The 24,818-nt window shown below is 47.1% G+C and overlaps 1 protein-coding gene across 2 annotated transcripts; it reads left to right on the top strand.

Annotated features, from left to right (window-relative positions):
- The first annotated feature begins 177 nt into the window (after positions 1-177).
- On the top strand, positions 178-24,632 carry ILKAP (ILK associated serine/threonine phosphatase). 2 transcript variants are annotated; one of them, XM_032480659.1, is made up of 12 exons: positions 178-344; positions 7,281-7,346; positions 7,815-7,871; positions 10,476-10,595; positions 11,868-11,994; positions 13,634-13,740; positions 14,137-14,230; positions 14,504-14,591; positions 16,044-16,165; positions 22,335-22,454; positions 24,023-24,104; positions 24,371-24,632. In XM_032480659.1, exons 1-12 carry the CDS (start codon positions 290-292, stop codon positions 24,509-24,511), a joined length of 1,179 nt encoding a protein of 392 aa, XP_032336550.1. In that variant the 5' UTR covers positions 178-289; the 3' UTR covers positions 24,512-24,632. The 2 variants fall into 2 exon arrangements, with proteins under 2 accessions (XP_032336550.1, XP_014408850.2); XM_014553364.2 differs by lacking the exon at positions 178-344 and adding an exon at positions 7,444-7,490 and having other exon boundaries at positions 7,308-7,346.
- The last annotated feature ends 186 nt before the right edge of the window (positions 24,633-24,818 follow it).

Below are 24,818 nucleotides of genomic sequence, written 5' to 3'. Positions count from 1 at the left end.
GCGCGTCAGCTCCGCAGTCCCGGCTATCGCCCCGCGTCCCGGGCCAAGGGAGAGCCCTGTGCGCGTGCGCACCTCCACCCCGCCCCCTCGCCGCCCCGCCCGCGCGCAGGTCTCTGGGGCGGCCGGGCCATGCCGCGCGCCGATTGGTGGCGTTCCAGGCCCGCCTTCGGGTGATTGACAGCTCTCGGGCCGCCACCGCCCCGCTGCCCCGCCGCCGCCGCCTCAGGGTGTGGAGCCCGCCGCCGCTCGCGGGCTGCGGGTCTGCTGCCGTCGCCTCCCAGCCTCCGCCATGGACCTGTTCGGGGACCTGCCGGAGCCCGAGCGCTCGCCGCGCCCGGCTGTCGGTAAGCGGATGGCCACCCGGCCGGCGAGGGGAGGGAGAGCGGGCGGATGGCGGCGGCGGCCTGGAGGCCCGCGGCGCCTGAGGCGGGCGGCGGGGGAGCGGGCAGCGAGCGCGGTCTGCGCCGGGCCGGGCTGCGCGGCCATAGGGGCTCGGAGCTCCTCCGCCATGTTCGCTGCGCAGGAGGAAAGGCCGCGGCTCGGGCGGCGGGTCGGGGCAGCGCCGGCCGCCGCGTCCTTTGTGTGCGGCCCCGCACGTGTCGGCCCCGCGGGCCCGCGTCCTGGGAGCCGCGCGCAGAGCCCGCCGGCTTCGCGGGGCCGGGGGGGGGGGCGCGCTGGCTGGGCCCAAGCTGCCCGCGCCGCTGCCCCCGCGGCCGTCGGGCCTGCGCTCGCACCGCTCGCCCGGCGGACCGCGTTATCCCGGGGAGCTCCCCGCTTCGGCGTTTTACTCTACTTTGTTTTGTGTTTACGCCAGAGAGTCAAGTAATCACCGACCCAGCCCTTCGTGGTTTTGAGGCCCAGGAGAGAGGACTCGTTCTCTCTGCTCCAGCGATTTTTATGTCAGGATTCGTAGTCTGGGGTTCATTCCCGGGGCTCAGGAAGCCCCCGCTCTCCCGAGTGAAGCGCAGAAGCGCTCCCCTGCTCCCCTGACCTCGGCCGGTGCGGGAGTCCTCTAGGATGCGGGCTCAGCATTACGTTTCCGCGGTGCGAGGACCATAGTGTTGGCCCTCTGTGCCCAGCGGATTAGAGCCACTCCAGGTTTAATTTGCTGTTAATATTTTCATGTGCAAGATGTTCATCTAGATGCTGGGGTTAGGGTTTTACTTTCAAGGCTAACAGTGAAAGAAAACATGGAAAACTCTAAAATCAAAAATTCGGGTTCCAGGCTCAGCTCAGCCCCACTAAATCTGAAGGCCTGGGGGGGCGGGGCCCTGAAACTGTTATTAAATCTGCAGCAGGGGATTTTGGATAGCCCAGCAGGGGTCTGGAGACCTTGGTTTGCAAGCTGCTGTTGGAGGGAATACCAAGGGTGACTGAGCCACAGCCTTTGCTTTCAAAGAGCCTAATTCTGAATGCAAGTGATTACAATTAAAAATGGCTAAAGTTAACGACTGTGAGAAATGGTGAGGTCCCGGAAACGCGGTGTTTGTAGTCCACGGACAGAGTGGGGAAGGAGGCGGTGCTGGAATCGGGCCTCTAAAGATGGGTAGACTTGTGGTTTGCAGAGATTCTAGGCAAGGGAACACTGTGCTCAGAGCAGGAACATTTAGTTCTCCAGTTTGCCTGAGCATACTAGTGTGGAGGAGTGATAGGCCAGGGGCCCTAAAGGAAGGTCCCAAAGAAGGCGTTGTTCTGCCCTCCACAGAGCCTGGATTCTGGCTTGTCACATGTGGACGGCCATGCTAGTCTTTACCTGGCTGATATTCACATTAATGGCATCGATAACTTTTCCCCACTGAACATTGATTTTGTAGATTGTTTTCTGGATTGTTCTAGTTGTGGGTAAAAACTGTGGCTTGTGTATGCAGTCTTTTTTACTCTTGATAGAGTATAACTTCTATCTGAATATGTTTGGGGCAGAGTTTGGATTTGCAGATGTGCCTGTAAGCCTATCATTTTCTTTAAAATCTCTGTAACTTTTTACCTGAAATTAATTTGGGTCCGCTCAGGGGAAGAAGGCACCCTTGAAATGATGCAAAACTTGACAACGCTTAAAGTCGGTGCTTGGGAGGGCATATCAAACCCTAGCTGAGGTGACAAGGTGGCAGAGGCACTGCAGGATGTCTAAGCCCCCATCGCTGGAGAGTGGGTTAGTGAACAGACTGCTCCCTGCCTGTGGGGATGGCACTCACATTGTCACAGGTCCTGCTTGGCTCAGTGTGTTTTTAAAAATAGCTTTAAAAACAAAGAAGGCATGCTTTCTAGTTTGTAGATGACGGAAGGCTGGGAGGGGTAAGTACTAAAGTGGGTGACAGAATTGGAAACCAAAGTTACCTTGACAAGCAGTTAAAACCAACAAGATGAAATGTTACAGGTTAGAAAAATCAGTTAAACAAGAACAGAATCTGATTTCACAAGGTTTGATTTTTGAAAACTTAATTTAAATGCCACACTTTATTTCAGAAAAGTTGATCATGTTGATTGCTAAAATTGCACATAGAGTGAACGAAAGGAAAATAAGGTTGATTTCCTACAGTGGATGGAGAGATGAGGCTAAATTGCACCATCATGAGCCTCACACATGGTGTGCAGGTGTCACTCATTTCTGAGCTAATGCAGGAAACAGTAAAAGCCTCGTCATTTTCAGAATCCCCGAAAAGAATCGCTCTGGACATGTAATCAGACTGTTTGGTTTCAAATCCCAACTCTGCTCTTACTGCCTTCTGTTCCTGCATCTGTGGAACAGGGATGTTGCCTCCTGCTTTTAGCCCACAGGTGAGGGGAGCGCTGTGTGTGTAGTGTTTAGCACAGGGTAGAGAGCAAGTGGTCTGTGCTTGGTAGGTGTTACTATGTAAGTTAACCTTAACAGCTATTGAAAGGGGGAAAAATGCACTCTTAAATGGATTTTGTGAAAACCTAAGTGTCCAAAGGGAGGAAATACCACACTGCTCAGATGAAATCAAGTGTATTTTGTTTAGTTCTTTGATTTTTGTTTTAAACATCATGTCTAATGCTCCTACCCGAAGCCTCTTAGTTTTTATGGTCTGAAGAAAAGTGTAGAAAGAACACATTAAATGTTTTCAAATTCTGTAGTAAATTAGGAGTTTTTTTCATCAGGGGAGTTAACAGGTTTTGATTGCTGAGGGAATAAAATTTTTTATATATGGTATACATAGCTTACATAAAAGAGGAAGTATGTTTGTTCATATCAGTTAGAAATGGAATTTCTCTGGTAGATGGTACTCATAAAAGTGCTAACTTCATGTCTTTTAGGTTGACAGCTTATATTTGGCAATCCACACAAGTTAAAAGTGTCCTGGTTTAAAGTTGTTTCGATGGTAGACTTGTTTCCGCTTTATAGGGTGGTTCTTTGACTTAACTAGGTTGCTACACCAGTACACTTTAAAACTGATGGTCAGCTGTCAAGGACTAAAATATTTGCTTGGCAGGCTGTCTGCAAATTATTTCTTTTTAAAAAATTGGAAATCTAAATATGAAGGTTAAGATATTAGAAAAAATTTAGACTAATTGTAAAAGTTCAGGGTTAAGAAAAAACTCAAGACAAAAAATTGAAATGGATTTAACTATGTAAAAATAAAAAAGTTTATGCAGGGACAGCACCACAAAGGCAAAAGACAAACAGAAAATCGTTGCTGTACACATTACTAAAGGTGCTGTCCCTAGTAAGGGAAAGGCTCGTGCAGATTAATAAGAAAGAGATAGCCCATTAGAAAAATGGTCAAAAGACGTATCCCGACAGTTTATAGAAGAAGAAATGCAAACGGCCCCTCAGCAGGGCATGCTCGTCTTCCTCAGCCACTGGAAGGGAATAGCACGTCACTGATGTGCTGTGTTTTTCACCCATCAGATTTAAACATTGGCAAGACGTTAGTGAGGATGTAGAAAAATGGACATGCTCATAAAGTGTGTTGGGAGTGGAAGTTACAGATTTTGGGGGAACAACTCTTGGCATTTGTCAAGTTTATTTATTTACCCTTTGACCGGCAGTCTAGCAGGTAAAATAAGGATATGTCTAGGGTTGCTTATGGTGACATCTGTCATGTGAAAACCGAAATCATCCTGCATGAACATCAGTGAGGGAACTGGACAAGTGAGTGGCAGTGCTTCCCACACAGGATAGTGTGCAACTTTTGGAAAGAATCACAGACCCAGTGTGCTGGTCTGGAGCCTTCCCTGACGCTTCCGTGAACAACCACGTATGTAGAGGATTGTATACAGTGTGCTTCTACCTTTAAAAAATTAGAACGCACGTACACAAGTCTCTGAGCCTAGAGGAAAGTGGAGAGTATTCACTAAATTGTAACTGTGACTTGGGGGAGTGGGGAGGCGGGGCCTTTCCCCAATACGTCTATAGTATTTGTAAAACATGTGCAGTATCCCTCAGTACCTGCAGGGGATTGGCTCCAGGATCCCCTGGGGGTACCAAAATCCAAGGATGCTCAAGTCTCTTTTATAAAATGGTGTAGTACAGTTGGCCCTCTGTATCCATGGGTTCTGCATCCTCGAATGAAGAGGTTGACTATCACATTAGTAGCTGAAAAGAAAATTCAAGTATGAAAAACAATGTAGGCAAAATATTTTAAATCTTTTTGTTGCTTTATAGTGTACATAGCAACTTTTAGCTAACCTGAGTATAGTCAGCCCTAGAGTATTTTTCTCAGCATAGTATATGACTTTCAGTAGACTTGGCTTCAGAATGTAGATTTTAAAAATCCTAGATGAGAGTAACTGTAATGAAAAACTTGTTTTCTGTCTTGTTTCATTCTTTATGACAGTTCTTATATTTAGAAATCGGGGCTCTTCCAAAGTTTTGGGTCAAGGCCACACTTGGTCTAATGATTGCAGCCCCAAATACTTTGAATTACTGTTTATCCAAAATAGAAGGTAAGGTTCTAGCTAATAGAAAGAAGTTCCCTTTATAGCATCTATGACCTATAGATTTTTTTTTAAAGAATTATATGCAGGCTATTCTAACTTTGATCCTTTAATGATGCAGAAGGTACTCCAGAGATCTCATAGAGCCTCTGGATTATCTTTGTGGGGTCGTGGGATGATCCTTGCAAAGTTCCTAGAACACGGAGGGCATGTAGCACCTCGCAGAGAGCATGGGCTGGGAAAGCAGGCTGCCTGGGTTGGCTCTCCACTCCTCACTGGCTCTCTCTTTTGACAGTTATTTAATCCAGGTGCCTCAGTTTTCTCATCAGTAAGTAACAGTCATAATAGTACCCACCTCATAAGATTATTATAAGGATTAAATGCATTAAATTAATGTAGAGCACTGGAATAGTTCCTGGCAGGCAGTGAATGTTAATTATCATTTTTATAAGCTATTCTCAGTGTGGCCAACAAAAATATGAGATGATCTTGTTGTGTTTAATTGAAATACAACTCACAGTATTCCAGAGTCACAAAGGAGAGGAGAGGATCATTCTATTCGGTGTGGGGAGATAGGCCATTCTCTGGGTTGGGGGGGTGCTAGGTTTGGGGCACTAGCTTAGAGTGAGTTGTAGCCAAAGGAGAATGGCCAGCCTAGTGCTAAGCTGGAAACTCTCTACTATGAGGAATGCTTGCCAGGACTGAAAATGTATCACCTGGTAAAAGAGGACCGCCCCCATCAGACACTGGCATTGGAAAGACCTGATTTAGATGGTTAGTTGAATTCCAAAACTAAAATCTGACCCTGCGTAAGTGGAAGGGTTGGTTGCTCTTCGGGTTGGCCCCCTCCCTGTAAGGTCCTCCCCTCCCAGGATGCCCGCGCTCTGGCCCCACGGAATGCCGTGTGATTGCCGCGGGTTGTCTGTTCAGTTCTGAGACTGTTAGAACGGGCGTGTTGATGATTAGACCAATGCACTTTGAGTTCCCCTTGAAAGTGGCCTGCTAGAATATTAGGGATTCTGGGAGGAGGATTAATACAGTGAGTAAATGTTTGTCCTGAATGCCTTTTGATGTCCTTACAGTGGATCTTTTTGATTACTTCGCATAGAGCCTTTATGTCACTTGTGAGAAAAATGAAAGTATTTGCAATTGCTTAATTTCTTTAGGGTAATCCTGAGGGATAAAAATAAAATTTAATGGAGTAGACATTTCCCATTTGCATTAAGGGATATAAAGCCGAAAAGTTACTTTTTGCTAAATTAGGAACTTACTAGGTGTTTAATGTACTTCTGACCTAAAGACTCCTGAAGAAATTTCTTTCCTTGGAGTTTATAAGTTTGAATTAAAGTTTTTAATTTTTAAAAAAGTATAATTGACACCCAGCTCATTTCTAGGCAAAAAGACGAAATGGGATGAACCTTTTGGAGCATACAAGTTGAATTGTTTTTTAAGTGAGTGCATTTCTGTACTTGAACTTGAGGAACCAGAGGTGGGACAAGCCTGTGTCAGTATGTTGAACTTCCTAGGACATGGATGCCCGTACCTTCCTCAGCCCTCTGTTCCCACCACATTCCTGTGCCAGTGCTTATATTTAATAGCTTAAATAGAAATTTTGGGGAAAGCTGAAAAAGGAATAGTGGTTAAATTTTGTGTCACATGGGATAGTTGAATATAAAACATTTAAGGCAAGGACTTTTTGGCTTGTAAATCTTTACGTTTTTAAATAGAAATTTTTTCTGGCTTTCTCCTGAGTTTATCTTGGAGGATGGGAAATTTCTCATTTTCTTCATAGATGTTTATTGAATTGGGCACTGTTCTGGGGATCAGGACAGGTTAAGACAGATTTGCTTCCCTCAAGCCCCTCACCATCTCTGTGCTTGTGTGTTTAAGATTCTCATTGGTGGTTAATTCAGAGTGTTATTGAAATAGGATTTTTAAGACTTGTAGATCTTTGAAGAGTCCCTTTATCTCTGACCTTCTGTCTTAAGGTACCAAGATAGAATTATTGTTTTGCTCTAGAATCCGTTTTTTTCCTTCACTTTTAAAGAAAGCTTTTTAAATGTTTGTTGCTTTCAGTAGTAAAAGTATCAAGAAAAATACTTGTTTTCCTCAAAATACCCAATAGCCCTTAAAATGCCTGTTGGGTCATCTTTTGTTGCTTTTACGTTGACGGTAACCATTGGAAACAAATGTCCGTATTAGATGGTTGTCAAAAAAATATTTTTTATTTTTTTAAGAAAATATTTTTTAAAATAAATTTTGTGAAACAGGGAGGAGAAAATTTGAATTTATTATTAAGCAAACTTATCTCAAAAGATCTCCCCCTTTGAAAACCCATCTGCCTAGTGACCGCATGCTCTCTAAGCGGGTGTTCCGTGTTCTAGGGAAGGAAGCTCAGAAGGGACCTGTGCTCTTTGAGGACCTCCCTCCGGCCAGCAGTACTGACTCAGGTACAGTCTTCAGGCTCTCCCAGGTGTGTGTCAACGTGTCATCCTGGGATTGTAGTTGTCTCAATCTTTTTCCCTTTCCCCCATTTTCAACACACAGATGTTTTAGGTGTTGGACTGTCTTAAGTTTTGAATCCATGGCATCAGGTAAGGCAGAAGAATCCGCTAGTCGCCAGCCCTGAGAAACTGCGTAAAAACGTTGGGCAGTTTTCTCTGATTCATTTTAGTGTTTATTTTACTAGCTGAAATAAGATTTAACTCTTTAAGGCCGACTTTTGTTTCCTTTGAACTGATAGGACTTTAAAATAAAGTAGGTTCAAGACAGTATCTAGCGCAGTGTGAGTTGCCACTGGATTGACACAGTTTTGAGTTTATTTCAATGACCTGTGTAGGTGTCCTGGTGGGATGGATTCTGAAACTTAAGCCTCATCCTGGTTTTGGGGGCTCACTCAGTGTTCTGCTGTGTTTCAGGATCAGGGGGACCTTTGCTTTTTGATGATCTCCCACCAGCCAGCAGTGGCGATTCCGGTAAGTGGTAGGGAAAAAATACAATGTGCTGATGGAAGTAATATGTAATATTTTACTCTTATGTAGAATTTATTTACTTAGAGCTTTTAACAAGGCTTAGGATGACATTAAATCATAATACAGCCTAAAGTTTATTAAAACTAAGTAGACACCATTAAGTGGGAGCAAACAGGTACTTAAATACTGCATCACTTTTTGGTGATTTTTTTTTTTCAACTTCCTGAAGTTCAACCTCTTGCAACTGACTTTAAGAGAATTAGGAGTTCAGTAATCTACTTTGATCTTTGTTATTAATGTTTTTAAAAAAAGTCTCAGACTGACATTTTGGGTTTGCCTTGTTATGTTCCAGACAGATCCAAATGTATCCAGCAGAAGTGTATGAATATATGAAATACAGTTAAAATATTTTTAGGATCCCTGAAAAATTGAAGATATTCCTGATTTAAAAAGTTTGTTTTATGCCACTTACATTGAAAAGAATTTTGATCTTAAGGAAGATGAAGTCTTAATGACACTGATTTACTGACTAGTATAGACCATGTGCAGAAACTTTCTTGAAATGTAAGAGCTTAGTTGATTATTTTCCGGTCTTTGTATGTTCCCAGGATTCTGTTTGTTGCTTTGATTTCATTTTGTTAAGCCTGTTAATATTGGCTCTACCTACCTGTTCCTTTAACTTAATTTTTCCTTTTATGTCCCAGTTAAACAGAAGAGGGAAATAGAGCAGATTCCTCTAGGTTGTCATACATGATGGATCTGTTATTCCGTCTCACTGAGAACTTCTCACGTGGGATTCCCCCAAAGGGAGGGGGAAGGTGGGGCACTGGCGGGGGACAATGGGGATGCAGGCTGCCTTCATATGCAGTTCTCTTCTGCATAGAAAATCTTATGGTGTCAAATAGAACACTTGCTGCTTTTCAGGTGTGTTTTTTTTATTAGTAATTCCTTACCATAAAATCATTGGAATTAGTCTAAAAAGCATGGATCATATTAGTGACATTCCTGTATTTAGAAAAAGTATCACAATTATCTTACATAAGAATTCTCAGGTGTTCAGCCTCTGTATCCATACCAAAAAATTACAGCATTCTTTTACTCACAATTTACCCTAAAACCTTCCCAATAAAGACAGTACACCTAGTTGTAATGAAAGTTAATGTGTGCAACTAGGACTCTTAACTTGTTTAATAAAAGAAAGGAATATTCAGCATAGTTATGTCTTAGTTATCCATAAGGCAAAAGGCAATAATAGTAACAACTTGGAAGATTTTAACACCACTATTAACAAGCTTGATTTTTTTGTGTGTGTTGGGAGGGATAGAATCCAGTCTTGTATCCAGTATTTTGGATTTCTTGAGAAGGTATATTCTTCTCCAGCAGGCAAAAGCCATTTACAAAAGTTGACTACATTCTGTGCGGTAAAGTAAGTCCCAGTAAAGAATTGATTTCGTGTGCAGACCATGTTCTGGGATTGCAGTGTGATTCAATTAGCAGTCAGTAGTAAAGTTTTTAAATTTTTCTTTGTTTTACAATTTAAAAGAAAGGAAGATTCTTTTACTACACATTGGGAAACTGGAATACAAACAGTGACAGGAGGCTAATGGAGGGACCACTGGGAGAGCCATGACGTTTTCCTGCTTAATTTGCCTTGTTGCGTGGGGTGGGATATGTATGTCATGTTATACTGTTGCAGAAATCTGTCCTTCTGCAAGTAATTGACTTCTTGAGGACAGGGACATTTGCTTCCCTTTTCCCCTCAGTACTCAGAAGTGTCTGGCAAAGGGTAATACTTGGTTGCGTGCTTTTATACCTTAACGCAGAGAATGCATAGGGCCATTTGTTACGACAGCAGCTGCCACGTATTGCATACTTGATGGACCAGGCACTGACGACTGCTTCACATACCTTCTCCCCATCAGTTCTCAAACAGCCCTCTGAGATGACAGTATTCTCCCTGTTATGGATGAAGAGACTGAGGCTGGAAAGTTGAGTCACTTGCCTTAAGGGCACACCCCTTGTGAGTGGCAGAACTGAGATTTGAAATGAGACTTTTGTTATTCCAAAATGCATACGCTGCAAGTGCTCTTAGCTTTGGCTTTGAATACAAATTTACCCCTTTGCAGGTGGGAATGGCTTCAGCAGTCCTATTTTGCCTTTCAGGTTATGTAGTTTTTAAAGCCTGACGTTTGTCTATCTCATTTTAAGCCTTTTTGGGTACTTGTTATTTTTTTGAACTGGTTCAGGACGTTTCACTTTGCAGATTTGGGAAACTTATCTGTGAGTGAGGGCTTGTGGATATAAAATATCACGTATGTGCCGCAGCCCCAAAATATGAATGTGTATTTTTATCACGGAGAAGCCTCTCTTGCATATCCTTTCATAGTGAGTCTGAGCAGGGCCTGGATCTTAATTTGTGGTCTCCCACTCTGGGTGCCCAGGCCACTGCCCCACCCCTCAAACTCATAGCCATGACTGCCTCCCTCTCTGCTAGTCCTCACTTGAATGTCATTCTGTCTCTGAGGGCTGGGATGGAGCCTGATCTGTGAGGGACTCTTTTTCTAACAGCCTACAGCTGTGTTTCTGTCTGGCTCTTTATATTTCCAGGTTCTCTTGACACTTCGATCTCCCAGACGGTAAAGAATGAAGGGAAAGGAGCAAAGAGAAAAACCTCCGAAGAAGAGAAGAATGGCAGTGAGGAGCTTGTGGAAAAGAAAGTTTGTAAAGGTTTTCAGACAGTTTGAAAACAAATGTATTAGACCTCATATTTTAAAACAACCCAGAGCAAAAACAAGCTCAGCTTTCTGTTGATAATAATTCCTTTTATGTCTGAATTTAAGAAGTGGGTAGGGTTCCCTTTCTGCAGACTGATTTCCAGGTTTACTTGGCCTCCCCTCTCTCTCTGCTCTCCACGTGCATCTCTTACTTGCCCTGGGTCAGATAGGAAACCTGCATTTGTTCTTCGCGGGTTAAAAACACAGGTAGTCTTTCCTTAGCCTTCTGCACTGAGCGGTTCGCTTATTGACCCGTTTTCTCTCCGACCACCTGTCCTTGTTCCTAACCTGTTCATTAGCACTTGGAATTCTGTGAATAGCTCTGTAGGCAGCGTCCCAAGAGAGCCTGAGGCTGGAAAAACCAATTGAAATTTGAAGTCGGCTTTGTAACATGTCAGAGTTAGTGGGGAAGAAATAAAAAGTAGCAGCTAAAGAGAAGAAGCTGTGGGTTTTCATTTTTCGCACTGACCACTTTGTCTTCTGCCATAAATGAGCTCAGGCGGAGGCTGTAGCCTGCACGTGGAGGTGTGTGGAGGGACGTGCCCCAGCTCTGCAGTCAGGACAGGGCTTCAGCTTAGCTGTCACTCCTCGAGCCTGCCACTTAACGTGGCTCTCAGTGTCAGAAAATGAGCTTAAACCAGCCTAGCCATTAAGTAGAAACTTCTGTGCCTCCGGGGGATTCCTTTTTCCTTTTCTTCTTGGATAAAGTAAAAGCAGCTGATCTTATAATTTGTTCAGATTCTTCCAGCCTCAAGCACAGAAATATATATTTCCAGTGTATCCAACCGGACATTTGGGATAAACTCTATTTACTTGCATTCCTCCAAACTAGGAATGTTTCTGTCCTCATTAAATTTTTGCCAAGACTAGATTTGCACAGAATTCCTTGCCCCATTTCAGTTCGCACTTCTGCGGGTTGACGGCACATTCCTTGCTCTGGCGCTTTGACTACATGCCTGCTTAAGAGGAGCTGGTCTGTGCTGACTTGCTGTCTGCATGTTCCTCTCCACCATTCAGCCTTGCAGAGACTAGCCCTGTCCAGCCGTGGTCTGATTTTCCTAACAGATTAGCGTTGGGGAGACTCCTTCAGGGGTATAGCTTATTTGTTGGCACCATTAGACCATTGCTGAGTTAAACAGCCATAGTTCCCTCTCATTTGCTCTGGGACTAGGGCTTCTGGAGAGGAGGGCACAGTTTTGTATTGGCTCTTTGTTCTCTTCCTCAGCCTCTTCGGTGATCTTCGGTTTGAAAGGGTATGTGGCTGAGCGGAAGGGCGAGCGGGAGGAGATGCAGGACGCCCACGTCATCCTGAATGACATCACCGAGGAGTGCGGGCCTCCCTCATCCCTCATGTGAGTGTCCGCGCTCCCGCAGCCTGAACGGCACAGAAGGCTGCTCTGACGGCATCTTTGGACTGTGTCCAGTTTGCATTTATTAGCAAGAGGTATCACTTGAGCTGCTTGGTTCAACGTCAGTAGTTCTCAGCTGGGGTTGGTTTTGCCCTCCTGGGACATTTTAGTTGTCACAGGGGGATGTACTCCTGGCATCCAGTGAGGGGAGGCCGGGATGCTGTCCCACAGTGCACAGTTAGGCTTACAACAAAGAATTGTCCACCCCAAGTGTGAGTTCTGCTGAGGTTAAGAAACTGCTAAGTGGGTAATGACCCCACATTGTGGGTCTTTGGGACCCACAATGTATTTGAAGAGCTTGTGGAAGTATTTTATTCTGTGACCCAGGTGGAGGTGGAAGCCACTAATTACAACAGTGAATTAAGGAGAGCTAGTGCAGGTAGTGAGGGCCCAGAAAGAACAAAAAAGCAAAAATGGCATCAAGAAGAAATAAAACAATGAAAAATTTCCTGCAGTTGTACAAACTAAAATGCAGCCTCTGGATAAGGTCCGAGGCATGGAGGACAGCAACCAGAAGGCAGGACATTGAGTTGGTCATTAATATACGCTATGTTTAAATATATAATTATGTGTATGTTACATAATACATACACCACCTAGTTTCCATAACTGCATAATCTAGACGTTATGTTCACTGAATGGCACTGGCTGGTGGGGCTGGCGCCATGGGTGCCAGTGGCTTTTGTCCAGTAGGTAAGGCTTGATCGTGAGGACGTGATGGCCCTGCAGGGTGCTGGGTCACGTGGAGACAGCGATGTATCTACATACACTCACCGCTGGTAGGCTGCCGTTGCTCACCAAGAGCAGGAGTATGGTTTGGAGTTGCTTTTAAAGCCAGGAAGAGGACTTCTGGAGAGCCCCAGAGCGGGCAGATCCTCTGGGGACAGATTTAATTAGAAACCCTAAACCATCTAGCAAATACTACACTGTAAGATTCTGAGTTATAAACCACATGAAGTTTATTTTTTCATTACTCATCGTGTCTCAGATTAAAAAGGAATTCCAAAAACGTTTGGGAAAAGCAGGTTTGCAGAATAAATGTCATTTCTCTTAGGCATTTTTGTTCTTTTCTTCTTGAAACAGTTTTTTAGTGCCCTTTGTTCTATATATGTGAGTTTTTCTGGCAAAACTTGAAAGGGAATAGGAATAAGACTGAGAAGAGAGGCGTCAAGAATTCGGTATCAAAGTTTGAGTAACAATTTTGCAACTAATTGTTTCTTACAGGTATTTTTGACTGTCTTGGATCAGTACTGTTTATCTGCATGTTAGTGTTTAAAATGAAATCTGGTTTAAATAGAACAATGTTTTGAATATTAGTGAAAAATCAGAGTTAATAGGTCTTGATTTTTGAAACAAGTGTGAGTTTTTCATTCTTAATTTTAAAGTATCATGAAAGTTACTTAAAATATTTGTCTCAGTTAATGTTACAGCCTTTTTCCCATTTGTAACAGCGTGACTGGTGTCTTCCTGGTGGAAGGTCCTCTGCCGTATTAATGTTCACTGTTTAAAGAGTTACAGGCTTTAATGGAGAGAAGTGATCTTTACTGTGAGAATCTCATTGGCTCTCAATTCATTCTTCCAGTACCCGGGTTTCATATTTTGCTGTTTTTGATGGACATGGAGGAATTCGAGCTTCAAAGTTCGCCGCGCAGAATTTGCATCAGAACTTAATTAGGAAGTTTCCTAAAGGTGAGACTGAGAACTAAATCAGTCGCTATTCATCTTGGTGATGGCTTTTCCTGTTGATCAGTGAGGTGTCGGTGACTTTAGCAAAGAATCATTGATGCCGCTGAAAGAGCAAGGCTCCAAGGAGGGCGGTGCAGTGGCGGGTACAGTGGCGGGGCGGGTGAGCCCCGCGTGGAACTTACCGTGTCTCCGAGTGGTTGGCGCCTCTCCTGGAATGTCTTTGGGTACAAGAGAGTGACTTGCCCTTATATTTGGGGGGCTGCTGAAACCAAATGCAGATGGCACTTATGTGAGGAAAGACAGGCTGTTCTTGGTCATAATACAGAAGCAAAATGACAGTGGCGGGAGGGTAATCTTCCCTCCTTAAGAGTTTGTTTTCTTTTGTTCCGTCTGTAATAGGAGATGTAATCAATGTAGAGAAAACCGTGAAAAGATGCCTTTTGGACACTTTTAAGCACACTGATGAAGAGTTCCTTAAACAAGCTTCCAGCCAGTAAGTACAACCACGGGAAGACATGCAAGTGGGGTGTGTGTGTGTTTTCCTGAGTGCATCTCAGGTCTTCTGATAATGATTTAATACTGATGCTCAACGTGTGAAAAATCTCTAGCAACAAATAAGTGCTTATAACTGTAAGTAAATCTAAAACAGAAAAGCACGTATCAAGGAAACGGTCCATTTTAAAGCATTTCCCATTCAGCTCTGAAAATTAGTCTCCAAGTGCTAGGACGGTGGTGGTGACTGTATTTCTGATGTGTTTCCCCCCAGGAAGCCTGCCTGGAAAGACGGGTCCACTGCCACGTGTGTCCTGGCTGTAGACAACAATCTTTACATCGCCAACCTCGGGGACAGTCGGGTACATGGCTGTGTGGCCGCCCACTCAGATAGCAGCATGTTACACTGGGACCCGTGTGCCAAGTAGTTGTTGTTCAGTGAGAATACGATGGTGGTGGCGGGGTTGCTGCAAGGGATTCTTCTGCAGAGCTTAAGTTCTGGGTCAAGGGATGGTGGCTAAGCGTGAGGCGGTTTGTTCTCTGGGGAGACATACCCTGTAACAGACCTCCCTGCCTTTCCCCACGTGCTCTTTCTCGTGTGTGTGCTCTGTCAGCCAGACATGGTCCTGCGAGTTGGGATTTAATCGGCATGCACGTAGCTTACATACTCGTCTTCCTGTCTCTGATCTCAGACAGTAAGGAAGGAAAAGTATTAACCCCTGCGTCTCAGAGTCATGTGATTTCAGAATAACTCGAAAGCTGTAGCTAGAAAAGTGCTAGTGGTATGACATGGATCTGTTGAGCCCAGTATGCATGGCTGAGGGAGAAAACCCAGTTATTTCTCGCTGGTGACGTCCCATGTCCCAGTCACGGTTGTGGAGAGTGACTTATAGCTGGAGGGCAGTGCTCTGAGGGGCCCTCTCAGCCCCTCCCACCTCCCCTGCCAGGACTGGTGTTCACTTCCATCGCCGCGTGCTTTTCAGCCAGCCTCCACGCTTGTCCAGCAGTCCCAGTGACAGAGTGACCCTTCCCACTCTTAACAGCATCTTCAGGCCTGGAAACAGCTGCTTCTCAACTCTGTTGCTTTTAGGGTGATTTATAAATGCCGGGCACTAGGAGTACAGCAGTGAGTGTCGTGGGTGGTGGTCCCGCCCCAGTGGAGCTTAGAGTCTGGTGACCCTCTAGAGGACTGTTTCTGGTACATACGTGTGTAGACCAGAGGACTTAAAAAATAGCATGAGTAAAATTGGTCAAAAATAAAAAAGAGAGAGAGAGACTTTGGAGTCAGACTCAAGTACGAATCCTGGCCCTGCTGTGTGACTTCAGGCACGATGCTTTGCCCTGGGTCTCAGGCTTCCTCCTCTGTAAAATAAGAGGTTTGTCCAGAAGTTACCACACAGTAAATGTGGAGGTGGAAACACACGGAGATACCCTTGGTCAGCCCTCCAGGCGCAGACTCATGGAACTGGAATGCCCGAAGGGGCCTTGGTGCTTCCGAGGTGCCTCCCTCTCGTGTCACGGACAGAAGACGCTGGCCTGATGAGGGTGAGCGTTTGACTGCCGTCTGCAGCAGGCTTGGCACCAGAGTTGAGACCCGAGCCTGGGGCTCCTCTCCCTGACTTGTTTCCGTGACAGCACTTTGCTGCTTGACACTTCTTTGATGCTTGATCCTCTGAACTTTTTATTTGTCAGTTTTTTGTTTGGTTTGTCAGCAGGAGGCTAAGTCTGAAATTGCATTGTTAACCTCTCCACCTGTCAGCTCGCGGTGCTGGGCTCCCTGAATTTCACCGCTGTTGTCGTCCCCGTCTCCCCAGGCAATCCTATGTCGTTACAACGAGGAGAGTCAGAAGCACGCAGCCTTAAGCCTCAGCAAGGAGCATAATCCAACCCAGTATGAAGAACGCATGAGGATACAGAAGGCCGGAGGGAACGTCAGGTAGCCGGGGAGGGACGGGGGCTCCGGGGGCGGGGGGGGGGGGGGGTTGGTGTCAGAGCGGCCCCGAGACCCCGGGGTGGGGCTCTCCAGCTCATACAGTCTGCCGTTGGGAGACTGCCCAGGTCAGCCCTGGTGCAGTAGGTGGACGAGTGTTCTGGGATTTCTCATCTGTGCAAGTGGGAGCAAAAAATGTAAACGACATGTCTCCCTGCATTTACAAAAGGAGGAGACCTGTCTCAAATTCAAGTTCACCATTTGCATCATTTTCTATGGTCCTAGGAAGCTTCAGAAAACTATTATTTGTCATAAGTGAATAAGCTACAGTTTTAGGCAAATTCTCCGGAGGGAAAATCTAAAGTGGTTAAGACAGGAAATACCTGTAATGTGTGTCAATCGCCCGTGGGCTTCCCGGGGACACCTTGTCTTGCAGGGGGGCTGCTCCTACCTGGCTCCGTCCACCGCAGCTCTGTTTTACCTTTTTAAACCTTTGAGAATGTGTGCTTGTTCTGGTTTATGATCTACCATCTCTAAGGCAGTACAGGAGGGCTTAAGTGTTTTCTACACTTCAGGAGAATTCTACTTCAGGGACACTGCATTATGAACTTGACCAGAAGTGTTTCCTGGTTCATCTTACAGTTTGACCCCATTCGGGTTTTATTTTCTGTGGGACGTAAGAGAGCAGTAATGCATCAATGTGAGCCTGCAGTCATTTGTCCGTGGAAGTGTAGTTTCTCTCCTATTGTTTGCTTGGGGCGGTCTTTGTTACTGCTCCAGGCTGATTCTAGCCAGTGGTGCAGGGAGGTCTCTGGAGAGGAGTCAGAATTCTTAGGGTTGGTTAAAAAACTCCCGAGTCAGTAAAAGGTGATTTTGGTCATGGTTGTGGCTCTTACATGAGCACCAGCAGAACCGTAGGCTGGGTTCGGACCTTGGCCAGTGCTGTGTGCTGCCTTTCCCCCCGTGGCTGTCATGGAAGTTAATACCCAAGACTGTGACCCCAGTGTTAGTTTCAGCATCATCTTTTCTTTCTGTCCTTTCTCACAATTTTAAAATTCTGCTTTTGCCTGAACTCCCTGAAAAGATTTTGACATTGACAATCCTGTGGCTGAAAGGAAGACCAGCTGTGTTGCAGTCACTCCCTGTTCCCTAGTCCTCACCTGCTAAGAACCGTGTGGGCTTAGGTGAGCCCCTCAGTTCAGGGGAGAGGGAGCCATGGCTTTGATCCTGAGCAGCAGGGCCAGGCTGGCCCACCTTCTGCCTACAGGGGTTGGCATGCTTTTTCTTTTCCTCCACCCCTTCCCACTTTTATTATAAAGATTTTCAAACATCCAGAAAAATTGAATAAATACTAAATGTTTCAGTATTTACCGCCTAGATTCAGTAGTTAACATTTTGCCATATGCCTTGTCTGTTTACGTGTGTATTGGGCTGCACTATGTAAAAGTTCGTTGCAGACATAACACCTAAGAAAATAACAGTTCCTTAGGTTATATTAGGTTGTCTACAGTCCTGTCTGTCCTCCTGTTTCCCCAGTTATCCCCAGAGTATCTTTGTTTGAAACCAGAATGGTGTCTACTTTTACTAGGCTTGGAATCATGTCACTGGTCCACGCCAGCAGTTGTATAGGGTCACCAGCACTGTTTTTTCCTGACAGCATTTGAGTTGCTTACATGTATTTCTAATAAACTTGAAGTTAGGTTAAGGCTTTAAATTCAGATTAAACATTTTCATCAAAAATATTTGATGGGAGATGGTATACTTGGTGGTCCCTCAGTTCAGGAGCCAGGTCAGGTCCCTCTGGGTGGCTGCCATGTGGCAACAGCAGGTGGCTCGAGAGACATCTCCTGGTGTAATGAAGGAGACACACTGGACACAGCCTTTCAGCTGATGGTTTTAACATCCCTTAGCGATCCTTGTGTGAGTCAGTTCTTTCACAGGGATGGCAAACTTCGGTGGTTCCTTCTGTGTGTATTAGCGGGCATCCTGTAAAGAAAAGCTTTCCTTCATCAACAGGGGATGAACTGTAGTTTCTCCCTGAAGGCAAGGTAATTCTTTAATCACCTTTGCAGAGTGAGATAGCCCCCTGCAGTTGTGGGAGAAACTAGTGTTTTCTTTCCTTCCCTGCTTCTCTTCATCTCCCTTCCCCCTGGCTCTGTGAGGCCTGCGTGGTGGGTTTGTTTATTCCGGGGACTGACTCTAGCCCTGCAGCCTGGTGCTCTCGCTGCTCACATCCCCTCGCCTGTGGCCATTGGGGCGCTCTCCTTCACACACTGCAGACGCAGCTGCCTTTGTCTTTGAAGCTGAGCTCCGTGTGCTGGATGCTTGTTTCAGCCAAGATGTCATCAGTTCTGGGTGTTTGGGACAGAGCCAGGACACACACGCACACACGCACGCATATTTTAGGCTGTGAGCCTAGATTGCTGTTTCTCATTCAGACTGAACATCTCTAGGGCTTCCTCTTAACCTCTTTGACTCAGTAGTTATGGTTCTTTTATGCTGGAAATCTTGATTCCTAGTAACGTTAGTATATTTATTTGCCGAAATAGCTTGAGAATCATAGTATCAATATTATCACTGTTGGTGAATTTGAGTTCCTTGTGGTTCTCTTGTCCTTAGACTCTGCCTTACTGAGGATGTTACAGAGTATTGTGTAAATGTGGAATAATTATTTTCACTGCATTTTTGTTACCACTTTGGTTATTATGATAATTAGTTCCATTTTGTTTTCAACTTCAGAGTTTTTTTTCCCTTCTGTTACAAAGCATTTTATAAATACAGCACGGTGAAATTGAAACCCTTGTGTACCATTGGTGGGAATGTAAAATCATGCCACTACTGTGGAAAACAGTATAGTGGTTCCTCACAAATTAAAAATAGATCTACTGTATGATCCAGCACTTCCACTCCTGGGTATATACCAAAAAAAATTCAAAGCAAGGATTTGAACAGATATGTGTGCACCCATGTTCATAGCAGCATTATTCACAATAGCCAGAAAGTGAAAGCAACCCAAGTGCCCATTGATAGGTGAAGTGATGAACAGAACGTGGCCTGTCCATACAATGGGAATACTGTTCAGTCTTGAAAAGGAAGGAAATCCTGTCACATTCTACAACATGGATGAACCTTGAGGACATTTTGCTAAGTGGAATAACCCAGTCACAGAGGAACGAATACTGTGTGATTTCACTTACATGAGGTCCCTGAGAGGTCAGTCATCACAGGGACAGGAAGTAGCATGGGGATTGGTCGGGGGGGTGGGGGTGACTGTTTAACGAGTGCAGAGTTTCCGTCAGGAAGATGGGAGGAGTTTTGGAGATGGTTGGTGGTGATGGTTGCACAACAATGTGAATGTACTCAGGGCCACTCAACTGTACATTTAAGAGTAGTTAAAGTGGTAAATTTTATGTTGAATAAATTTTTACCATAATTCTAAAATGAAAAACACCCACATTTACATAGTTAAATATCTGAATTAGAGGCATAGAGATGCCGTGCTTCCATCTTTGTTCCCATCACCCTTATTTCCTGATTCTTTCCAGTTTTTCTTATAAAAATAAGCAGGACCGTGTCTGTGTATTTTTATTTTCCCACTTTCTTACACTGAAGGTAGTGTATGTACTCCGTGCAGCAGTGTGTTGCATTACTTTAGGTTAATTCCTCTGAAATGTTGAATGTGGTTCTTTTTTATCTACAACTGAGCAGACGGAGGGATGCTTGCACAGGTAGCATTTAATTTCAGGCGCACAGTACTGCATGCCTGCTCCTGGTCAGGGACAGGTCTCTGATCACAGGAAGAAATGGTTCTGGCATCCTACCTTCAGTTCCCACCGAGCCCCCATCGTGTGAATACCTTGGGTGTTGGCATCTGCCGTGTCGGGCTGGAAGATGACGTAGCTCCTGCCTTCCAGCCTGAGCCCTGCAGGCTCACCGAGACCGGCTGTGTCCCTGCTTCTGCTCACGTGCTAGAGGAACCGAAGTCGGAGCAGGGCCTGGCCTATCCTCGCAGCCGGATTGGCCGTCTCAGTGCCTCCCTCGCTGATGGTGAAGGAAGAATCGGAACAGAAAACACTAGCAAATAGCTACAGTCGAGACCCTGGTGAACGCCTTACCCAGCAGCAGGAAGACGGTTCTCTGATTGATGGGCAGGTGGAGAGGAGGGGAGAACAGAGCAGCCTGGAGTGGTCAGTGCTTAAGGGCGGGGCCCATCCTGTGCCACTGGTACCAGGGCAGGCGGGTTGGTTTGGTGGGCGGGGCCTTGAAAACCTACTCCCTGCGCACGTGGTCTGGGGGGAATGCTTTGAGGCCGCAGGAGGAGAGCGGGCTTTCAGCAGGTCGTGGGGGGAGGACCTGCTGCAGAACACGCAGCTCCTGCTGTGCGGTCTCCGGAGGCTGGAAGCTGGCCTGCGTCGAGTACGTATGAGAGAGTTGAGGGGATTCAGGCAGGCCTGGCGCCCACTGTGGCTGATTCCTGACCAGACTGGTCAGGGGTGGTCCTGCTGAATTGTCACTGACCACAAGAGACAGGTGGCATGGCCTTATGCTCCTGTGATGCACCGTCTTAGAGCTGGCGCCTGGTCTCCATGGAGCTGACTGGCGTTTGCACTCGCACGTCTTACATAGCCTGTGGCACCGAGTACAGCAGAGTGACCGCCAGCTTGCCGTGTCACTTTCTGAAGGATGAGTAGCTTCCCGTGGGTCTGTGATTCCCTCCATTGTGGCTTTCTCCTGTCACTCCAGTAGCTGCCTGAGTGTGAGGTTTCCACTCTGTGGGGCACTTTGCTCAGTTACAAGAATGGAATGGCAGCTTCTGTGTCGTGTGCACACGCTTTTCCATGTCATACTTAGGAATCGTTCCACATTCTCTGCACTGAGTTGTGCTGGGGGTAATGGCCTTCCAGGACCTGCCACTGTGCTATCCTGTAGAAACGAGCTGGGTTTATGACTCGGGAGGGGCGTCCACCATAGGCACCTGGGCACTTGGTCCCTGCAGAAGCACTTGCTGGCTTCTCGTGGTACTTGTGCTTTGAGAAGTGCGTTTCCTAAATGGTGCTCTTAAGGCTGGGAGCCCCACCCTTCTTCAGTCTTGGGCTCTACTCCTGTGCTCTTTGGCCCCTCTTGCTGTTTGTTTTAGTATGTGTACTTGAGAAGATTGATCCGCTCTTCACAGATACCAGCAGAAGTCTTTGTTGCTGATTATTCAGCTGGGACTACTGGGAGGGTGACTTTGTGGGCACAGTGAATGGCCAGGAGCTAGGCTGAATTCTGACTCCGGGACAGCGGCCCGGGCCCAGGCGAGCTGCTCCCGGCCCCTTGCTTCCATCACACAGCGCGTTCTGATGTGCGGGAGCCCCGTGGGAGGCTGGCTGCACCTGCACGCACAGCTTTGGTGTTTGCTGAGTGCTGTCATTCACCTTGTCGCGCGTGGCTTCCCTGGTATGCAGGCTTGGGAGGTTGCAGCTGCCCGAGGTTCCACAGCACGTATGGCACCAGAATTGTTCTTGGGAGCATCGGGCTGGGGGCTGTTTCCCCTGCTGACAGAGCTCTGCCTTCCGACACGGAGTCTTAACTTACAGGTCACCTTCCCATCTCCCTAGCCCTCACCTGGAGGTAGAGTGGGTAAGAGTGCGACGCTGCGCATTACTGCCGTTTGTGTTTAAGTCATTAAGTCATACTCGTACCCAGGGTGAAGAAAAGCTGCTGCTAGATCTGGGAGTAGTCACTTTCAAGTATTTTCCAAATCGATTGAGATGCAAAACATCCTTCTGTTCCACCTACTCTTAACCCTGGTGGCATCCTTGAATCACCTGGGAAGCTTAAGATTAAAACAAAACCAGAAAACAAAGCCTGGCCCCGACCCAGTCAAGTTGCACTCGGGGCTGTGGGCAAGTGGGTGGGTTAGGCCCAGCGCTCCCTATGCCAGCTGGAGGGGGCGCTCTTCCCCTCTGCTGCGGGGCTGAGGTACTGGGCAGCAGGAATGTTACTGACCTGGAACGATGAAGTTTCAGCACATGGACACTTAGCCATCTCTGTGTACTGTTTGAGGCTAAGAGATGTGCATTCCACAGGTTGCATCTTTCACTCTATCCCATTTCCTGCTCATAAGATCAGAGTCTGAGTACCGTGGGCCATGATGTCAGGTAAGTCTGAGTATGTTTTCCCCTCGTTTTAGGGACGGCCGTGTCTTGGGCGTGCTGGAGGTGTCCCGCTCCATCGGGGACGGGCAGTACAAACGCTGTGGGGTTACTTCTGTGCCAGACATCAGACGCTGCCAGCTAACCCCCAATGACAGGTGAGGTCGCCCCACCAGAGGCACAGGTGTGCCTTCTGGAGTCTTCCATGTGTATAGTGAACCTGGGGCGCTGAGTGGGCAGCCACGTCTTAGGCCCCCTGTTAGGCCCTGGAAGTGCAGAAATAAATATCATTTCTGCTCTAGGGGTCCACGTGAGAATGAGTGGTTCCAGTCCAGTGTGTCTCAGGAGTAGTGTGGGGTGCTCTGGACGACTGGCCATGGGGGAAGGGAGACGTCCGTGTTGGAGAAAGGAGTAGGACGTTAAAAGTAGGACGGGGGAAAACGTGGTTGGGGGCTGGGGAGCCCTGTGAAAGCGATGGCAGGGTGCTTCGGGACAGACTGAGGGCCCTGGATTCTGTGCTGAGGAGTCGGAGTTGTAGCCCGTAACTGGTGGAGTATTGTGAGAGGCGTGTGAGTCGAGCCGAGCTAGGCAGAGAGAGACTTCCTGTTAGTTGTCCAACCCCTGCTCCCGCGCTGTTGAAGACAGGCACCGTGCCTGGTGACAGACGCCCAGCAAGTAAGTATTGGAGGTTGGGGTGGGATGGAGCCCGGAGGCCCGCTGGGGACTGACGCAGCGCCCTTGCTTGGGGGTGAACTAAGGCAGCAGGGGAAGGAGCCTCAGGGGCCTCTTCCAGGCCCTGCCCCTGTCCTCCCACTCTCCTCGCCTGCCTTGGCATCTCGGGACATGTCTCCACCAGCCCCTCTGGTTTCCTTAATGAGGCCTCAGGAGAGCCTCGCCTGCCCTACGTTAGACCAGGCCCCCTCTTGTGTGTGCTGCGCCGGCTCCCTCTGCTCTGGGCCGCAGCTGTGCGTGTGTGTGCGCACGTGCACACACATGCATGCGTGCATGCAGTTACTCACGGCCTGTCACCTCACTTGAAGGGGGGACACCACCCTTATCAAAGAGCCTGGGGAGGCAGGACCTCCTCTGCTAGGTCCCAGGCACGAACTGTGTGCCTGGAAAATACTTGTTGACTGAATGCCTGGTCAAAAGAGGGAAACCGGGACCTGGGTATTAAAATGAGGAAGGAAGGTGTTAGCGCCGTGGGCACGCACCTCCGCACTGGGAATACCGGCCTTGTCCCATCTCACCCAGCGCTGGTCAGAAGGGCTTTCCGTGGGCATCTAGAGGGGGTTGAAAGGGAGGTAGTCCTTTTCCCAAATAGTGGCAGTGGGTGGTCGCCCTCCCTTCACGTGGGGAGTCAGTGCTTGAGGACTGATCCTTGAGTCCAAACCATCAGCTTTATGTCTGGGAAGTGGCTCGAGGCACATGGGGTTAGAAATTTTGTATTTCTGTAACACCTGGTGATTTTATTTGGTGGTTTTCCTGGCGTTTGTCTAAGAAAGTGCAGTGTTTGGGTTAGTCCATAGTCATTGGTGAACAGGCTCAATTTTGATGTTTCACCTACCAGTTTTTAAAGTAGTTTTGACCTTTGTGTCATAGCAGTGAAATTAGTTTCAAAAGATTTCTAGCCTTTGAGTAGTTGGACAGGTATTTTTTACCTCCCTTGCCAGGCCATTTTATAAAGTTTGCTGCTAAAACGCATTTGTGTTTCTTCATGCTGCAGGTTTATTTTGCTGGCCTGCGACGGCCTCTTCAAGGTCTTCACCCCAGAAGAAGCTGTGAACTTCATCTTGTCCTGCCTTGAAGTAAGAAATCTCACAAGGGAGTGACTTGCCTGTCGTTCCAGCCACACTTAGGTTTTAGGGAGCAGAAGTCCTGGGGCCCCTTCCTCCCCCGTGTCCCCTGCTGTTGGGAGTGTGAGCTCCGCCCAGGGGACTCACCAGTCGGTTTGTCCCACCTGCCGGCCCCAGGGGAGACTGGGGAGCAGTTTTTCCTTGTGGCCATGGAGTCTCGGGAGAGTGACGGGGTGCAGGGTCACCCTGTTCACCAGCCACCCCTTCCTGCCCGGTAGGATGAGAAGATCCAGAGCCGGGAAGGGAAGCCCACGGCAGATGCCCGCTACGAAGCCGCCTGCAACAGGCTGGCCAACAAGGCGGTGCAGCGGGGCTCGGCGGACAACGTGACGGTGATGGTGGTGCGGATAGGCCACTGAGGCCTGCGGCCGGCGCCGTGTCGACTTCAAGGTTCATTTTGTGTGTTGTGCACATTATGTGTGTTTCATGTACTCCTATGGGACTCCCATGGTTGTAAATAAAGGTTTCTTTTTTTCTAGACTTTGAGTTACTACGTTTTGAGCAACTCTTGACCCTTCAGAGGTGGTTTGCTTTTGACTGTGCTGAAAGCTTTCCTTGTGAAAAGCATTACACACATCGTGGACCGGCCAGGAATACTGGCCCGGGAGCTGCCTGCTCCTGCGCCCTGCTCTGTGGTTTACAGGCACCTGACCTGTGCTGTGTCAC

This window comes from Camelus ferus, chromosome 5 (assembly GCF_009834535.1).
Source record: "Camelus ferus isolate YT-003-E chromosome 5, BCGSAC_Cfer_1.0, whole genome shotgun sequence".
Lineage (NCBI taxonomy): Eukaryota > Metazoa > Chordata > Mammalia > Artiodactyla > Camelidae > Camelus > Camelus ferus.
The sequence above is the reverse complement of the archived record's forward strand: the minus strand, read 5'-3'. Positions and strand labels throughout refer to the sequence as shown.